This window comes from Gymnodraco acuticeps, unplaced genomic scaffold, assembly GCF_902827175.1.
Source record: "Gymnodraco acuticeps unplaced genomic scaffold, fGymAcu1.1, whole genome shotgun sequence".
NCBI classification, from domain to species: Eukaryota; Metazoa; Chordata; class Actinopteri; order Perciformes; family Bathydraconidae; genus Gymnodraco; species Gymnodraco acuticeps.
Window position 1 is genome coordinate 622013 of NW_022990251.1, and position 17252 is coordinate 639264.

At 40.4% G+C, this 17252-nt stretch overlaps 4 protein-coding genes across 6 annotated transcripts; 3 read left to right on the forward strand and 1 right to left on the reverse strand.

The window, feature by feature from the left end:
- The first annotated feature begins 3635 nt into the window (after positions 1 to 3635).
- On the forward strand, positions 3636 to 5086 carry LOC117549017 (endonuclease domain-containing 1 protein-like). Its single transcript, XM_034220574.1, has 2 exons — positions 3636 to 3991; positions 4143 to 5086. Exons 1-2 carry the CDS (start codon positions 3701 to 3703, stop codon positions 4746 to 4748), a joined length of 897 nt encoding a protein of 298 aa, XP_034076465.1. The 5' UTR covers positions 3636 to 3700; the 3' UTR covers positions 4749 to 5086.
- Positions 5087 to 7024: 1938 nt separating this feature from the next.
- Positions 7025 to 8630, forward strand: si:dkey-85k7.10 (endonuclease domain-containing 1 protein). Its single transcript, XM_034220531.1, has 2 exons — positions 7025 to 7456; positions 7890 to 8630. Exons 1-2 carry the CDS (start codon positions 7103 to 7105, stop codon positions 8469 to 8471), a joined length of 936 nt encoding a protein of 311 aa, XP_034076422.1. The 5' UTR covers positions 7025 to 7102; the 3' UTR covers positions 8472 to 8630.
- Positions 8631 to 9130: 500 nt separating this feature from the next.
- Positions 9131 to 16822, reverse strand: ufsp1 (UFM1-specific peptidase 1 (non-functional)). Of its 2 annotated transcripts, none has more exons than XM_034220554.1 (2): positions 16807 to 16822; positions 9131 to 11044 (listed from the first exon to the last, which is right to left on the reverse strand). In XM_034220554.1, exon 2 carries the CDS (start codon positions 10155 to 10157, stop codon positions 9408 to 9410), a length of 750 nt encoding a protein of 249 aa, XP_034076445.1. In that variant the 5' UTR covers positions 10158 to 11044; positions 16807 to 16822; the 3' UTR covers positions 9131 to 9407. The 2 variants fall into 2 exon arrangements, with proteins under 2 accessions (XP_034076445.1, XP_034076444.1); XM_034220553.1 differs by lacking the exon at positions 16807 to 16822 and adding an exon at positions 14124 to 14172.
- Positions 10682 to 13798, forward strand: LOC117549004 (zona pellucida sperm-binding protein 3-like). Of its 2 annotated transcripts, none has more exons than XM_034220550.1 (8): positions 10682 to 11026; positions 11963 to 12087; positions 12230 to 12333; positions 12456 to 12660; positions 12896 to 13013; positions 13225 to 13316; positions 13407 to 13495; positions 13590 to 13798. In XM_034220550.1, exons 1-8 carry the CDS (start codon positions 10715 to 10717, stop codon positions 13676 to 13678), a joined length of 1134 nt encoding a protein of 377 aa, XP_034076441.1. In that variant the 5' UTR covers positions 10682 to 10714; the 3' UTR covers positions 13679 to 13798. The 2 variants fall into 2 exon arrangements, with proteins under 2 accessions (XP_034076441.1, XP_034076442.1); XM_034220551.1 differs by having other exon boundaries at positions 12456 to 12633.
- Positions 16823 to 17252: the final 430 nt, after the last annotated feature.

Below are 17252 nucleotides of genomic sequence, written 5' to 3' on the forward strand. Positions count from 1 at the left end.
GAACTGAATCACTAGCAGAGCTTGTTGACTAGCAATGCTAAACTGAGCATGCGCGAGACTTTTGCCAACGGCAATATAGGGTTTAGTCAGCAGAGGGCGCTCTGTGCGCATATTGTGCTCCATTGAAATGGCCCATCAAATAAAACCTTCAATATTGTATGTGAATATCATCTGGTGATATGCAATTGGAAATTATAAAAAAAGAATTGTAAAACCATGAATCATTATCCACTTAATGTTACTATAGCTCATATATCCTAAACAAATCTGAGTAACAGCTAATCAGCCTACATTAAGTAAACATATGTTTTATATTCATTTTTAAAATACTTACGTTTCTGCACACACTTGCTTTATCAAATTGCAACTTTACATGTAACTAATGTCTCACAGACTCACAGTATTTTACTTTTCCATTAATTATATCTGAGATGAAAACACAATATGCATCAAGAGGAACAATATGTGTACCTGGTCAGATGTGCAGTGTATAATACCTGGGTGTTGATTCATGACATAAACTAGAATTGGTACACAGCCCGACAGAAGCATGTGCAGAGATGCATGGCTGCACAGACTTTAGGAGCAGATAAGTCCTGTCTAACCAATGGATTCACTCTAAGCTACTGCTGCTTTGCATACTGAGTGTCTGTCCAAAAGTCATTATACCTTACTAGATTATGACTGCAACACCAATACAGGATGACATCAGAATAGTTCAAACCCCATGGAATTTCTTCATTCTTAAAAAGGTGTGTTACAGGACATGTCAAACCCACGATGGATGAGGAAAATAGCCCGTTTTCTGTTGTTTTCATTTAGTGCAGATGTGTGATGATGCATCTGGTTGGCACCTGCGTCCTAAGCTTCTCTCTGCTGATGGCGTCCCCCCTGGTGAGTGCCAATGTGTCCAAAAGCTTCAAAGACTGCAGCCACTTTTTCTACATGCAGTCACCGCCTGCAGGGATAAAGGGAACCAACTTGAGGAGGGTCTGCCAGAAGTATGCAGACAATCTGCGCTACGCCACGTTGTATGACAGCAGTCGCCACCTCCCCCTCTATTCAGCATACATCTTTAAGAAGTCAGATGGGAAGAGGAGGATGGACACGCCATGGATGTATGAACCACAGGTAGAGACTAGTTTGTTTTATTTGTCCCTTAAGCCTGAAATACCTGAATGTTATTTGGGCAATAATGACTCATCTCAGGATAGTATAATCCCTGTACAATACCTTTGCAGGAAGATCAGTCAGTATTGTTGTTATTAGAGACAAAACAAACAAACTGAAAGAAAACAGGAAGGTTTGCAAAGGAACAGAAAATATCTAATACAGGGATACGCTTTTTTATTTTCCAATTAAAAGAGACAGAATGTAGTAAAGAAGACTTCATGCCAGACGAATAAACAGTAATTGCTAACTGGTTAAAAGCCCTGTCAATCACAAAAGCAAGTCCCCAAACACACCTATATTTAAAGGAATAGTGACAGATAAAGGACCTTTTTGGAACATATGCTCAATAGAGAGAGTTTGATCATTCCCACAATACGTTTACTATGTAGAATATTATTCTGAAGCCAGCTGATGGTTAGCAAGCTTAGTAAAAACAGAGAGTCAGCCTACCGGTACAAAAACACTATTGGCCTTACAAACATAAAACTGACTGTTGGAAAGAACGTGAACAGGCACATCTCCCACAACTACTCCTTTAAGCTTTTAAACCATTCATTGGATTATTATTGTTTTAGCAGTTTGTTACACCAACCACTCATAACTGGCATAAATCCCCTGGCTTTTGGATTACCATCACTTTCAAAATACTAACCACAATTATTAAATTTGTTCAATTCAAAGGCTTTATTGTCATATGCACAGTAGCGTAGATATGGCAATGAATAATGTAAGTCCCAGTCCCCTCCAACAATGCAACATAATACATCAAACAAATACAAGAAATAAAACCAATAACAAATCTTATCTCTTCAGTTGGTTTCTGATAATGACAGTGGCAACATGAGAGCCCTTCCCCTCACTGAAGACACCCCCCCTCTGATTGAGGACAGCCAGGCCGTGTTGGAGGACTACACAGACGCTGTAGAATACAGACGGGGCCCGCTGAATCCTGACCTGCACCAATCAGAGCCAGACGACAAATCCTCCACATATACTCTCACCAATGTAGTCCCATTACTCGCAAACCTCCTGGACGCTTCCTGGAACCCATACTTGGACATTATCCGCCGCCGCCTCAACAACTTCTGCCACGGCAAATCATTCATAGTGACAGGGGTGACTCTTTCTGGAGGGACCCTCCAACGAGATAACAGGGACCGCCTGGGAATCCCAAAATACTTATGGTTGGCTTACTGCTGCCCGAAGTTTGACCGTAACTCTCCGTATGAGGTGAGGTTCATGTTCCCTAGTTATGGGGGCTATGCACTGAATGAGCAGACTGACCACAGTGTGGTGGAGGTCCCTCTGAAGACTCTGGAGAGCTTCCTGAAGAGCCACACAGACAATGACCTGAATATTTTCTACAAGGGCTGTGTGTCAGAAAACACCTTTAAGAAGAAGAGAGACTTGACCAGTGTTTCAGTGTGATGGGACATCTAGATGTAATTGATTGTCTACCTACTATGGACTAACTCAAACAAACCTATTAGAAGCAGTGTTAAGAAGTCCTGCCTTTACATGTTTACTGAATAAGAAGACTAATCAAACCTAAGCAGCAGAGCCTGTTGTATCCTGTATCCACTGTCTAGTATCAGCACAATCCTAATAACTCTTAATCCTATAAAAGGCCCTTTACTGTTTAAGTGGCAGTGCCATGCATCAATATTTAGGTAATTTATTTTTATTAACCAATACTGTTGATGAAAAGTAAATATCTCTCTAATATACTGTAGGTATAGGGTGATGAGTGATGGAAATATGTTGGACAGGTTAGGATTCCACTTTGTAAAATGACATTACATATAGGCATTATCTCCACCATGGATACTTTTTTTCTAACTTTTCTCAAGTTGTACATACTAATAACTTATGACATTGTTCACGGCCAATCACATCTGCGAAAAAACATGTGTGTAAATAAATGAATAAAGCAACTGTTTTGTTATGTGCGTTTCAGAGTGCACTGTCTATGAATCTCTCTAGTGTTGCTTATTTAAACTTAATTGAATGTCCCCCATCTCCTATTCTGTAGTGAAATCAATCTGTAATCTGTACAATTATGTCTCACTAATGTGTTTCTCTGAATGTTTTTGAAGTGAAATTGCACGTTGTAGTTTTTGGGGAAGAATTCATTTCAAATGTATTGCCTAAAACATTTGATAACTCCAGGCAAAGGGGATAAGAACCGTAGGTAAGAAGACAATTGCTGTACATACGTCTGTAAGCAATTTAACAGCTGCTAGGGCTTCACTGAAGAAGATGTGCTGTTTAGTCAAGTGCTATATGGGGCCAACGCCAAGCCAAACACCAGATAGGAAAAATCTGATATCTTTTTTTATTGGCTGTCTACTGAAGCTGTCCCCCTAGCTGTGGGTGGACCATGCTCAAGTGAATTGTTTTGCATATTGAGCCCTGATTGTGTAAAACCTGTTAGCTGTTTTAATGCGCTCCATGGACAGCCATAGACGCACATTCAGTACTCTGAGCAGCTCACATTTCACAGCTTGAGTGACAAAACGTCTTGACTATGGCATTTTGGGTGCAGACTTTCCTGTTAGTCAACCTAATAACATCAGCGGTAAGAGGGAGAGTGGAAAAAGAGCTGTCTTCAGAATGCAGACAATTCCTTTACATGCAAACACCACCGACTGGTCTGGAACACCCCTCCCTCAGGTTCATTTGTCAGCGTTACAACAAGAGGACACGCTACCTGACGCTGTACAACACCGTGGATCATGTACCTGTGTACTCTGCGTACACTTTCAAACGATCAGCTGGGGAGAAATGCGTCGATGTCCCATGGATGTATGAACCACAGGTAAGGGACAAATAAGGAATGCACATTAGATGCTTTGAGATGTTTTAACCTGAACAGCATGCTTTAATATTTACAAATTAAAAAAAGAAATTCATGCAGATCACATTCTGTCCTATCATTGTCCTCTCATTTGCTCTATCTGTCCACACAGCTCTCTACGTATTCTGATACAGATGAGATGCAGCCATTTCCACGTGGTTACATGCACATGGACTTCGAAGATGCCCAAGCAGTCCTGGACGATTACACAAACGCCGTCCTGTACGAGCGTGGCACCCTCAACCCAGAAGAGCATCAGGACGAACCAGATGACAAGGCCTCCACCTACACCCTCACCAATGTCGTGCCCATGACGCCCGACTTCAACAACAGAGTCTGGAACAAACAGGAGAACATCATCCGCAAACGGCTCAACAACTACTGCCGCGGAACCGCCTACATCGTCACCGGTATCACCACCTCTGGGAAGATGATTCGCCGGGAGAACATGAACCGCGTGGCAGTGCCCAGGTACATTTGGTCAGCGTATTGCTGCATTGACTACGACAACAACGCACCCTTCAGCGAGCGATATAAGTTCCCATCTTTCGCTCACTACGGCCTGAATGAAGAGGAGGACAACAACAACAACAACGAGGTGGTGGAAATATCCGTACAGCAGCTGAAGGAGTTCCTCAAGAAGACAACCTTTGTAGAACAGAACTTTCGGATCTTTGTGGGTGACTGTGTGTCCCCAGGGTCCAGTAAAAATAAATAGGCAAAAAATATAGCTATAAAGGCCTGCAATTTAGCCATAACACTGGGTCATGTTCTGTCATCTCTTCCTTGCACAGTGGCACACTAAAAATGGCTCTGTTAGCAGTTGAATGGAATTTAGTTATTATTCAGCAATTCTATAATTTAAACCTGGTCCTTTCCTGCTGTGTAACTTCAAAATGTTTTCTGTGACAATAGTCTATGGTCCTTCATATAATCCAGCTCAACATTTAATGTTTTACCACTGGCAACAATACATACTAAAGACTGAAATGTTTAGTGCTCTTACTGTATTTTACATGAATCTCACAAAAATGCCGCCTTGCCTTATTTGCTGAAATAAACCTTTACAACCTTTAACTAACATGTTGTTGAATCATTTCTGTGATATTTAATTTCACAGTAACAATAACAGCAGCAAGATAACTAGAATAAAAACTAGACTACATTTGACAAACCTTCTCATGGGGTCTCTGCTGTTGTTGTTCTGGAAACAGTTCTAAATTGGTTTGAATCCTACTTAAAGGACAGAAACAACTTTGTTTCTATAGGTAAATACACATCTGAGTTGACAAATATGACATGTGGGGTACCTCAAGGCTCCATCTTGGGGCCTCTTCTCTTTAACATCTACATGCTACCACTGGCTCAGATAATGAAAAACAACAAAATAAGTTACCATAGCTATGCAGATGACACACAAATTTACGTAACAATTTCACCAGGAGACTATGCTCCAATTCAAACACTGAGTAAGTGCATTGAACAAATCAATGACTGGATGTGTCAGAACTTTCTCCAATTAAACAAAGATAAAACTGAGGTAATGGTTTTTGGAGCCAAGTCAGAACGTATAAAAGTTAGCGCTGAGCTTCAGTCTGCAATGTTCAAAACAACAGATAAAGCCAGAAATCTAGGTGTAGTCATGGACTCTGACCTGAGTTTCAACAGTCACATTAAAACTGTTACTAAATCAGCCTACTATCACCTAAAGAATATATCTAGGATTAAAAGACTAATGTCACAGCAGGATTTGGAAAAACTTGTCCATGCTTTTATCTTCAGTAGACTGGACTACTGCAATGGTGTCTTCACAGGTCTCACTAAAAAATCTATTAGGAAGCTGCAGCTGATTCAGAACGCTGCTGCTCGAGTCCTCACTAACACTAAGAAAGTGGATCACATCACTCCTGTTCTGAAGTCTTTACACTGGCTTCCTGTGTGTCAAAGAATAGATTTCAAAATACTGCTGCTGGTTTATAAAGCACTGAATGGTTTAGGCCCAAAATACATTTCTGACCTCCTGCTAAATTATGAACCATCCAGATCTCTCAGGTCTTCAGGGACTGGTCAGCTTTCTGTCCCCAGAGTCAGAACTAAACATGGTAAAGCAGCGTTCAGTTATTATGCTCCAAATATCTGGAACAAACTCCCAGAAACCTGCAGGTCCGCTGCAACTCTGACTACTTTTAAATCCAGGCTGAAGACTTTTCTTTTTGTGGCTGCTTTTAATTGAACTATTCATATCTTAGACTGCACTGTAACTTTGATCCATGTACTTTTTTCTTTTAATGTTTAATTGACTGCACTGAAACTTTTATCCATGTATTTTTTCTTTTAATGTTTATTTTATTAGCTTTTCTTTTTAATGACTGATTTTAAATGCCATTTTCTTAAAGTCTTTCATTTTTTGTAAAGCACTTTGAATTGCCTTGTGTTGAAAAGTGCTATATAAATAAACTTGCCTTGCCTTGCCTTGGGACAGACTTTAGATCGTCTGTACTGGGACGACAAAGGGACGGGTACATTTAGAGGCCACAGATGAAACAGAAGGCTGCTTTGCATTGTTTAAAGAAACTATAGAGTAAAGGTCCTCTTCTAATCTGATACATACATAGACTGACATAACAATACATTTCATTTTTTCCAATCCTGAATTTGTTCCTGATTCTATAACCCTCTGTCTCAACAGAGAAAAACCAAAAAAAACAAGATTAAAAAAGGCAAAAAGTCATATCTAAAGCCTTTTGTGGACAACTTAAGGTCTTAATTTATTATATATATATATATATGTATATATATATATCTGGTTTGCATAATTCTTTCCTCTGCAGGTCTCAGTTATAAAATGCTCTCCTGGATTGATAACATTCACTCCTTTTGGATTACTGCTACGACACTTGTGCAACTTTGAATATATGTAAAATACTTTATGGGAGTGCAGTTTGCTCAGAGAACAGATGAGGCTGGGAGATGTTGACGTAGTTTAGAGAGCGGCTGTACTTGTCAGACAGAAGTGGAGAAAGAGACATTCGATCAGACATAAAGAGGTCTAACAGGACATATTAGTAGTTTATGAGATTGAGGGAAAAGAGATCTTCTGTGATGACACCTGCTTCAGCAAAGTGGGCCTTACCTCTGGCAGCTGTGGTGGCCGTGCTGACTTGTGTGTGGCTCCCGGGGGTCCAGGCAGGAGTGGTGGGGGACTTCAACCATGTGGAGCGCTGTAAGGACTCCCTCTACATGGGCACTCCACCCAGAGGCTACCTCAGCACCTCCTTTACAAAGATCTGCCAGAGGTACGAGGATAAACCCCGCTTTGTCACCGTGTACGACTCCCAAAGACACATTCCAATGTATTCTGCATATACATTCAAGAAGTCTGATGGGGAGAAGAAGGTGGACTTCCCGTGGATGTTTGAGCCCCAGGTGAGTGTTTATTCAAGCAAACATTTAGATTTGCTATCAGTCTGAGTCAATCTTATTCTATTGTAGATGCAGAATACTATATCAATTGGATTGTGCCATGTTGTCGTTAATGAACACTATTTGTATACATTTATCATTATATTCACCCCTAACAAGCAGTTAAGAAAGCTAGGGGGAACTATACACTGGTTGCTACTGGCAACAGTAAAGCCTGAGATAAGCTACTTTATTGGCTGAATGATATTTCAATAAGATAGTGCTGCCTCAACCATTTATGCTCTGGTACATAGTTATGCAAATAATTTGTGTGACTTGTCTGGATGTAACAGTCTCTGAATGAGGATTACACGTTTATTTCTCACTATAACGTTTTAGTAGTAACTACTGTACATTGTCAGCAAAACTGCATCTCCTCCTCTCTTTCCCTCTATAGCTGGCCTCAGATAAGAGCAGCAGTAACATGGAGCCCTTCCCTCAATCTACAAGCATGCACATGAACTTCGAGGACACACAGGCAGTGCTGGAGGACTACGCTGATGTGGTTCTGTACGAACGTGGCCAGCTGAATCCTGACGAGCATCAGGCTGACCCCCTGGACAAAGCCTCCACCTACAGCTTGACGAATGTGGTGCCCCAGATCAGGGAGTTCAACATCGGTCCCTGGGCAGAACACCGGGACCTAATTCGCAAACGTCTCAACAACTACTGCCGGGGCAAAGCCTACGTGGTCACCGGGGTCACCACCTCCGGGCACACCATCCGTCGCAACAACCTGGACCGGGTGGCTGTACCGGAGTACCTGTGGTCAGCCTACTGCTGCACCGAGTTTGACCAAAATGCACCGTACTTTGTGCGCTACAAGTTCCCCGTGTTTGCAGCTTATGGGCTCAACGACCGTGTCAACAACCACATGGTGGAAGTTCCTCTGAAGAACATGGAGAAGTTTCTCAAGGGGAGGATGGATGTGGATAAGAACTTCCAGATTTTCTATAGTGACTGTGTGCCAGATATCTAATTTAATGCGGGAGTAAAATGTGGTAAAACACTTCACTGTGGGAAGGTTTTGGGTTCCAGAAGCTTGAAATATGCCTGGAAATAAGAGTTGTTGTAAAATCACATCATATATTGTAAGCAATAAATTGGGGAATTGGAGTGAGTCCAAATTAAAATATTATTTGCCCTATCAATTACATTCTCTTTTCATCTTTCATGGTTTGTTAGATCTCAAGAAATATTGTAAAGTCTATCACAATATATCCTACAAATTAAAGGTGACATGTAAACATGGCTTACTTTGTTAGACTAACACATCAATAATAAATACAACACAATTCAAAGATGTAACTCTTCACTTTTGAAAACCTGAGACAATACAATCTTTAGCATATTTGGTTAAAAAAATTACAAATAATTGAATGTCGAAAAACGAATGAATTCCAAATCTTAGCTTGGTCTACTTTGAGGTATTTTTTTGTAGGTATATTTACAATGTTGATTGTGTATAGTGCTGCCACCACTCTGACCACAAAGGGGTTAGGTTCTATCTAAATCTTGATCCAGACATTTCGACGATTGCCCTACATTCAGGTAAATTAGAAAATGAACTTATGTACCGTGTTTCATACCCTGAAAAGTAAATAACATGTTATACTAAAATGAACACAAACCAAAGCATTTACTTTTGAATGTATGGACACATTATCCAAGATTCAGATTTAATACATTTTAATGGAGCAATGATGAAGAAATGTATCAATTTCTATCAGCAGTTTGGTCTTTAAATTCGTTGTAATTATTCATTTCATCTAAAAGATGTCCCTACAGCTTATTTTAAATCAAACATGCTGAAAATGCAGTACAAAGTCTGTACTAATAAAACGATTTTTAGAGTCCACCCTCAAAAATAATAATTCAAGTGTAAATCTGAAACAGAAATAGGTCTGAAGTACGTTTATGTTGCTCTGTTGGCAGTCTGAGGCATACACAGATTATAGAATGAAGACTGATCCAGAGATGACACTCTCTTCCACGCCACCCACCCCCGCCTCTGCAGCTCCATCTTCTCCAGCTGACATCCATAGTAGTGAGGGTCAACGACTAGCAGGTAGCTCCCATCGCCCCCAGTGCACACCCCGAAGATCCCTTTAGAAGAGTTGTCCCTGTCCCCTCCCATCATGACTGGAGATCCATGCTTCTCAAAGTGCCGATGGAGCTCTTCCACGGCAACATGCTCCAGCTCTGCTCCTCCACCTCTAACATGCACTAACTTACAGGGAACATCATAGAAATAGTCAAGAATCAGGGAGGCTTCGAATGTCCCTATCCAATCCCTGGAGGGTGAGAACGAGCCGGGTTTGTCCCCCATGGTGACCAAAGCGTTCTGGATTTCAGGGAGGCTTGGTGGAGGTGTGTGTTTGTCCTTAAGTGGAACACAGTTATTACAAATCCAGGAAGCCATGGTCTGAATAGTGCGGTAGCCACATCCCCAACCTCTGTCATCTTGTCCATCACAGCCATAATGGAAGTAGAGATAGTCTCCTTTCATCAGAGAACATTTCACATGATTTGTAAGTGGATAAGGAAGACCTGTGTGGACACTTTCGGATAAGCTTTGGGTCCTCTTCATAATCTTCCCTTCGTCCGCTGCACTCTCTCCCCAGTCAATCTCCTCAGATTCCGCTGCCATTAACTTTTTATCCATTTGTTGTAGTTTGTCTCAATCGAATAGCCTACACATTTAACGTTATGCATTGGAGTTCAACAGTTTAACTGCTGTTGACACGGAAGTCTGCTTGTGTAACTGCAATAACAGTCCCATCGCACCACTTGCCAAAATGTCTTGTTCCGCCTTATAATTGTTCCTACAGACGATGATGCCTTCAGGAGATGACAGCACCTTTTCATCATTGCGATACAACGGGACGTTTGAACATGTATTTAATTGCGAGCATCAATAACACGTTTTAGTAGACAATACTGAATAAAGTTGCCGAATATTTGCACCTGCCAATGTAGCTTTTATGATCGTTTTCTTTCATTTTTTACATGATATTATAAAACATCTCCTTGTTTCAAGTCGCAGCATACTGTATGTTCTTCTGTATGTTGTTCAACTAACAATGTTTTGAGCAGTCTTTGAAGCAAGCATTAAGCTCTCAAGAGCATGCGAGCTCAGCACACCTGTGTGTAATTAATTTGACGGTTGGCTAATTATAAATTGCTAGCTTGTTTTGTTTTTTCTTAATTTAGAAGAAAGAAATGGCGAAGTGGGTAAATATAATATTCGTGTGCTTATTCCATATTTTGCTGTTTGTGTTGGACGTTAGCTTGGCTGAACAAAGTGATGTTGCAACTCGTGAAAGCCGCGGAATTGAAATAAAGTGCGGAGAAGTCGAAGTGACAATAACCGTTAAAAGACAGTTTTTTGAGAAGAAACGTGTTCCGTTCAAACCTGAGCATCTTCGGCTTGGAGCAAACTCAACCCAGAAGAGGTGTGGAGCGAAGGGACCGGCGGCTGACTCCGACATGGTCATCTCTGCGGAGCTGAAGGACTGCGGCACCGAGTCCCGTGTAAGAGAAGGGGACAGGCTACGGGAAATGAGAGGAAAGTTACTTGGATACTGTAATAATATCCAGTGGTGGAATGTCACTTAATGCATTGACTCAAGTACTGTAGCCTACTTAAGAACTTCTGGGATATATTTTACCTAAGTTAGTATTTCCATGTAATGTTACTTTACTGTTTAAACTCCATTCAACTTCAGAGGCAATTATTGCACTTTTCTCTGCACTATATTTCTCTAAAACTTACTTTTTACAGTAGGTGGAAGAAGTACAAAGATGTTGTAAAGTAGAATGACCAGACTGTAGGAATACTCTGTTACAAGTTAAAGTCCTGCATTCAACATGTTACTCAAATAAAAGTACAAAAGTATTGGCATCAAAATTAAATTACCAAAAGTACTGCAGATTGGCCCATTTCATCATAATATATATTATATGTTTTGATTATAATTATTGATGTGTTTATCATAGCTGGTAAAAGTGGAACTATTTTTAATTAGTTTATTTACTGCTGGGTAGCTTGTAACTGAAGTCTTATTTAAGTGTTGATTATAATTCACATCATTAATCAAAAAGTAACTAAAGGTAGGCCTACTAAATAAATGTAGTGGAGTAAAAGTACAATATTTTCCTCTGAATTGCAGTGGAGTAGAATAACTAATTAGCATCAAATGGAAATACTCAAGTAAAGTTCAAGTACCCCAAATTTGCACTTGAGTAAATGTACACATTAAACCACTGCTTTTTACTAATGAAAATACATGATGGGCTGCAGTACTGTAATATGTACCCATTATTTTAAGTATCTAAAATGGGTTCCTCTTACAACAATACAAAATGCTCTGACATGTATGTGTTACTGTTAGTGATAGGATAATATGTTGTAATAATATAATACTGTGAACAAAGTGGTTTTAAGCCACTCCCTATGCTACTTTACAGGTTCATGGTGATTGGCTAGTGTATTCCAACCAGCTGGTGCTCACAAATGCTGTTCCATCCTCTACAGGTAGTTTGATAGTAAGATGGGCAACTACTGTCATACCCATTGAGTGCCATTATAAGAGGTGAGGCGCACACAAGAATTCATACAACAACATGGCATTTCAGGTTTCTTGCTGCATTATATTTGAAAGGAACAAAGTGAGTTGTGTTTGGCTGACTACACTTTGTAATTGTGTAACCAATTGGTTATCTTTGTGAGCACAGAAAGCAGACGGTGAGTGGAGAACCATTAACCCCAACCTGGCTACCCATGACATCAACTATCAGTGTCTTCGGCCTTCTGCACTTCTCCCTACGCACCATGGCAGGTAAAACCAGCCCACTGAATCCAGCCTGTACCAGTGGAAGATTTTGCTGAGATTTTTTTTAAGTGTTTTCTGGACAGTATATGAAGTTGTGACTGAAAAAATGTCTGTTTGTTCTCATGCAGACGGCTGTCCCTCTCCTCGTAGTTCCTCAGTGTATCAGCAGGGGGAAGCAGTGTTTTTGGAGGCAAGCGTGGAGGCCCCACTGCACCCTCCTCTCACTCTTTATGTGGACTCCTGTGTCGCTACGCTGAAGCCGGACCCCCTCTCATTGCCAAGCTACAAGTTCATCACTAAGCATGGGTCAATATTTTCTTCTGACTACAAAAAGTAACACTCATTTATGAATAGTTCAGCACAAAAAACTCACAACAAAGGGTCATTATATGGCGCAGGGCCAAAGCAAGGATTACAATCTAAGAAAGAATTGATTGAATGGATACTCGGAGGCAATTTGTCATGTTACAACATTTATCTGACTGGGTTGGAAGAGTCACATGTCTAAAGTTTGTCATTTACTGTATGGAATCATTTCCGTAATCCATGTGTTGCTCCTCTGTGACAGATGTCTTATGGACAGTGTTTTACCGGGGTCTTCATCTAAGTTCCTCCCTAGGAAGCAAGATAACAGACTATGTTTCAGTTTCCAAGCCTTCCACCTCAACAAGGAGACTGTGGAGCAGGTGACAACATTAGACACTAGCTGATTCATTAATTTGACATTGTAGTCATCATTCATTTGCACTATGGTGTTGTTTTCTGTGATTATTGTATTGCATGTACAGTTTGTCAAGATTTTCTTTTAAATTGATGAAGGCCTTAAGATGAGTATGATATTGTTGAAGTGAATCCTTGATAAAAATGCACTTAATTAAATTGATGTTCTTTTTCTAGATGTTCATCAGCTGCCACATCAGAGCCACTCTGAAACAAAAGTCGCACAGCCATCTTGATAAAGCCTGCTTCTTCAATAGGCCCACATTCAGGTTGGGTTGAAAAGCAACTGGTGAACTTCGGTTGTCGTTCTGTTGCTTCCCAGCTGAGGTGTTTTATCTAGATGTTTCTCTGTCAATCAGCTGGCGTGCCACAGAGGGAGACGATGCTCTGTGTGGATGCTGTGCCTCTGAGGACTGCAACACTGGCCACACCACTCAGCTAAATACAGGTTGCTCGGCCCTTTACAAACAAATGCAACCAACCCAAGTCATTGCAAAACAATACTATGGTCACTAAGCCTGTTGTATGTGTGTTTTTGACAGAAGAGAAGCATGAAGCGGACACAGCAGTTGGGCCACTTCACACCCTGCTGCGCTCCCATTGGACAGGCCACCTGTCAGTCAATCACTAAAGAGTATTTTTCCTACTTTACACTTAGGTGGGTACAGGGACTGTTGACACTAAAACCAGCAGAGTTGGGTGACGGGGACGATAACGAATCTATCACATATTGTTTTTCTAATGACGTCATAAAAGTGGAAATTTGGATGCTATTTTTTGGTTCTGATTTATTTTATACTCATTATATGATCTGATCTCTGGAGGCCTGTGCATCCGTTTTTAACACATCACAGAAGTAGGCCCTGTTAGAGATTAAAAGGGATATCTGATCCGCTTTTCAAATCTCCGCGCGTCCCTATCCAGCTGGTTATAATAAAGGAAGGAATCCATATCTACAAAGTAACCGTTAACAATAATCTACTTTAATGGCAATATGACAATGCAATACAATCATTACAATACAACATGATATATTACAGTTATATTGTAATGCTTAAGGAGTAATGCCGGCTTACTCCTGCACTGGTTTGCATACTGCAGAGCTACTTTCACCGAGGGCAGCATGTGAAGAAGAGGCTGAACGCCAGGGATCCACCGGATATATACCAGAGCAAGAAGGAGGGGTTTGGTGTTAGGTCAGCTGGTCATCTTTTCAGGTCATCTCATTGGGAGACGCAACGCTGGCCAGCAGGAAACCAAACAGGCTCACTTTACAACAAAAGGTCTCAAGGCCTGCATACCTACACCTCCCCCACAGAGCAATAAAACCCTGTTTACTCCAACCAGCCCAGAATGTTTATAGCCATTTGTAGTCCTTACATTTATGAAAGGACAAAACAGAGAAATCAATATAAAACACAAACACAGGTATTGTTTGAACAGTATTCACTTAACTGCTACTATTGATAACCACCAGAGAAACCCAAGGGACCTCTCTTAATATCACAACCACTGCAGCTCGTTCTAAGTTGAATGCAAATCAGGACATGCTCTCACCTTCCCCCATCTTCCTTTGTCCTCAAAAACACATGTCAACAGGCCCCATATAACTCTACAGCCCACACAACTATCCTGAGGAATGTAGAACACTTTGGAAGAAGAGATGAGCTGGCCATATTGTAAACCGAGTATTAGACTTCATACATCAATGAAAGGCGGAGAGTTTTTTCACTCTGGCAAAAGATGTGTTTATCATTTTGGACAGTGTCAGTTAAATGATACTACATAATTATATAAACTTTAGTAATTCCAACTACAATATCACACTTCCATGCTTTATGCCAGCACATTGAGCAAGTGCTGTTCTTGTTTTGCCTAAGGATGCTCCTAAATCAAAACTCTGTTAAGCATACTTTGAGGAAATTGTACATGACCCGAGATAAAAACATACCTAACACTGACCAATTTTAACACTGATGGTGGAAGTTGCACAGTAGTCTTGAACCTATATTTGGTTGTCTCAATATTTAAATGTTTTTGGCTGAGTAAAGTAATCCTGTTTACAAACGAGCGTCTCCTTAGTGAAGAATGGGTAGTTTTTCAGTCAGCCATCTAAATTGATAGCCACGAAAAACAAACCCATGAGGAATTTCCACAAAGAGGCCAAAGAACTACAATGAAACCCAAAATATCTTGGAGGCAACAAGCGCACTAGAATAAACAGATATTTGAGTAAGAAAGGGACCGCTCGGCAGCCATACACTGCATGCGCTTTACATCCCCTGTCTGCAACAGAGACACTAGTTTAGTCCACTGAGAGGCAACGTGACAGATCACATGGGAAACCTGGAAGATTTCATGAGACAAAGTCTTGCCTCTTGATATGTATCCTGATAATGAACCTCTTTATTCAACTATTACAAATTCAATTTTAAAGAAGATCTTTTCAGGATCTATATGCTGGTCTTTCTCTTATCTAATTTGTTTTATAATGCTCCAGAGATCAGAAAGAACAATGTAATTCTCTTGTATAGCAAGACATTTGTGAATGGAATAGTTTAAATAGCAGTCAAAGGAACTACTGTTGGTAACATTTAGGATTAGTTATGAGCATCCAGTTTGAGGTGTTAGTTATAACGTGACATGCCTGGCATATTTTAACCACCCCGACTCAGTCGTACAGTATTCTGACAGCTGTGTCTCTGAGTGGCCAATTGAAATTGTTATTGATAAGTAGTGTATCATATTTAAAAGGCCTTACACCCCCTCACCACTTGTAGCTGTCCTGTTTTTTCAAATGTTACACACTGTGATGCAAGTATTTGTCTTGGCAAGACACATTGGATAATGTTTGATGTCTGACTTAGTTGGAGCCACTCTCAAACAGATAGGGTTCCAACAGGAAGACCTTCCCAGATTATCGAGGCACATCATCTACAGGACATGCCACTTTTGTAACAGCAAATATGTATTTAAAAATGATTTCACAACACATTTAATCCCAGTATACATAAAAAAGCATGATTACAATTTGTGTGGCTATGTTTAGGAACTTAAAACACTTGGATAACATTCAGGAGAGATCCTTAATGAGGGTCCTGGTTAAATATCGAAACAGTTAAATGAGAATTAATGTCACAACGATGAAGCGAGGGAGAATGGCAACAAGAGAACAATCCAATCATAGATTAAGCAAGGAAAGTAGCTGGAGATGAGTGATAGAGAGATTGTGACACTTGAACCTCGATACATGCAGTGTTTATTTAAGTAACCTGTGCCAAAAAACTGGATCTGTGCCTAACCCTAACCACAGTGCTCTCGTTGACTCAAAGTCCTCGGTTTAGTTGCCCATCATCAACCCAAACCATCTCCAATACAAATATAGTGGTTTTAATTAGATTACTGGCACTGAACACAATCCACGGTTACAGTCACGTGTCTTTCCTTTAACATGTTCAGCAAAACAAATAAGACAAAACATTTCTAGGTGACAGCGCTGGGAAAACGACGCCTTAGCGCTCACATGTGACGAGCCATAGGCTTTTTAAATTATCCCAGAGCGTCCCTACTCTAGGCAGAAGTCCCGTCTTTTTTATTGAGCAATTGATAAGCATCTGAGATCAGGTTACCATGCACATTCCTACAGGGAACACAATCATTCTAACATATCAAATGTAGGAGGGGAGACAGAGCTACATCATTGTTTAATAATGTGTGGTTTAATTAAGTGCAGCCTCTTATTTTAAGTTGAAGACATACCTAATGAGATATATGCTTTGCTCACAGTGCAGCAGGGAGTTGGAGCTGATGCTGTAGGGACAAACAACAAGGTGGGTTAAATTAAAAAGGAGTAAATACACATACACCAGATTAAGATGACCTCTTAAGGTTAAAACAGTTTATCAAATTATGTGTAAATAACCTAACCAGAAAAAGTAAGAGAAAGTTCAAATGAATATCTGAGGGGATAATCTTCATTGTAAATATGTATAACCACATGGTACTGAATACAAATGAAAGTTAAAGATTCATATTCAATGTAAAATTAGTAGTTTTAAAGAAAGTTTTTTCAGTGTTAAGTTGTTGGCCACTTAGTAGCCTCAATGGAGTATAACGGGGGTTAAATGCTTTACTCATCGGCCAAATGACAGCGTTTGATTGGGGAGAAACTCCAGTGATGAGGTTCCTGTTGGGGATTGTTCTCC

What these genes read in the sequence shown, in the direction of transcription:
- LOC117549017 (XM_034220574.1), top strand. Translation starts at nt 3,701, where the DNA reads ATGGCATTTTGGGTGCAGACTTTCCTGTTAGTCAACCTAATAACATCA. An exon ending in CATGGATGTATGAACCACAG is followed by an intron (nt 3,992 to 4,142) that starts GTAAGGGACAAA and finishes CTGTCCACACAG; the next exon opens with CTCTCTACGTATTCTGATAC.
- LOC117549004 (XM_034220550.1), top strand. Translation starts at nt 10,715, where the DNA reads ATGGCGAAGTGGGTAAATATAATATTCGTGTGCTTATTCCATATTTTG. An exon ending in TTTTCTTCTGACTACAAAAA is followed by an intron (nt 12,661 to 12,895) that starts GTAACACTCATT and finishes CCTCTGTGACAG; the next exon opens with ATGTCTTATGGACAGTGTTT. An exon ending in TTCAATAGGCCCACATTCAG is followed by an intron (nt 13,317 to 13,406) that starts GTTGGGTTGAAA and finishes TCTGTCAATCAG; the next exon opens with CTGGCGTGCCACAGAGGGAG.
- si:dkey-85k7.10 (XM_034220531.1), top strand. Translation starts at nt 7,103, where the DNA reads ATGAGATTGAGGGAAAAGAGATCTTCTGTGATGACACCTGCTTCAGCA. An exon ending in CGTGGATGTTTGAGCCCCAG is followed by an intron (nt 7,457 to 7,889) that starts GTGAGTGTTTAT and finishes TTCCCTCTATAG; the next exon opens with CTGGCCTCAGATAAGAGCAG.
- ufsp1 (XM_034220554.1), bottom strand. Translation starts at nt 10,157, where the DNA reads ATGGATAAAAAGTTAATGGCAGCGGAATCTGAGGAGATTGACTGGGGA.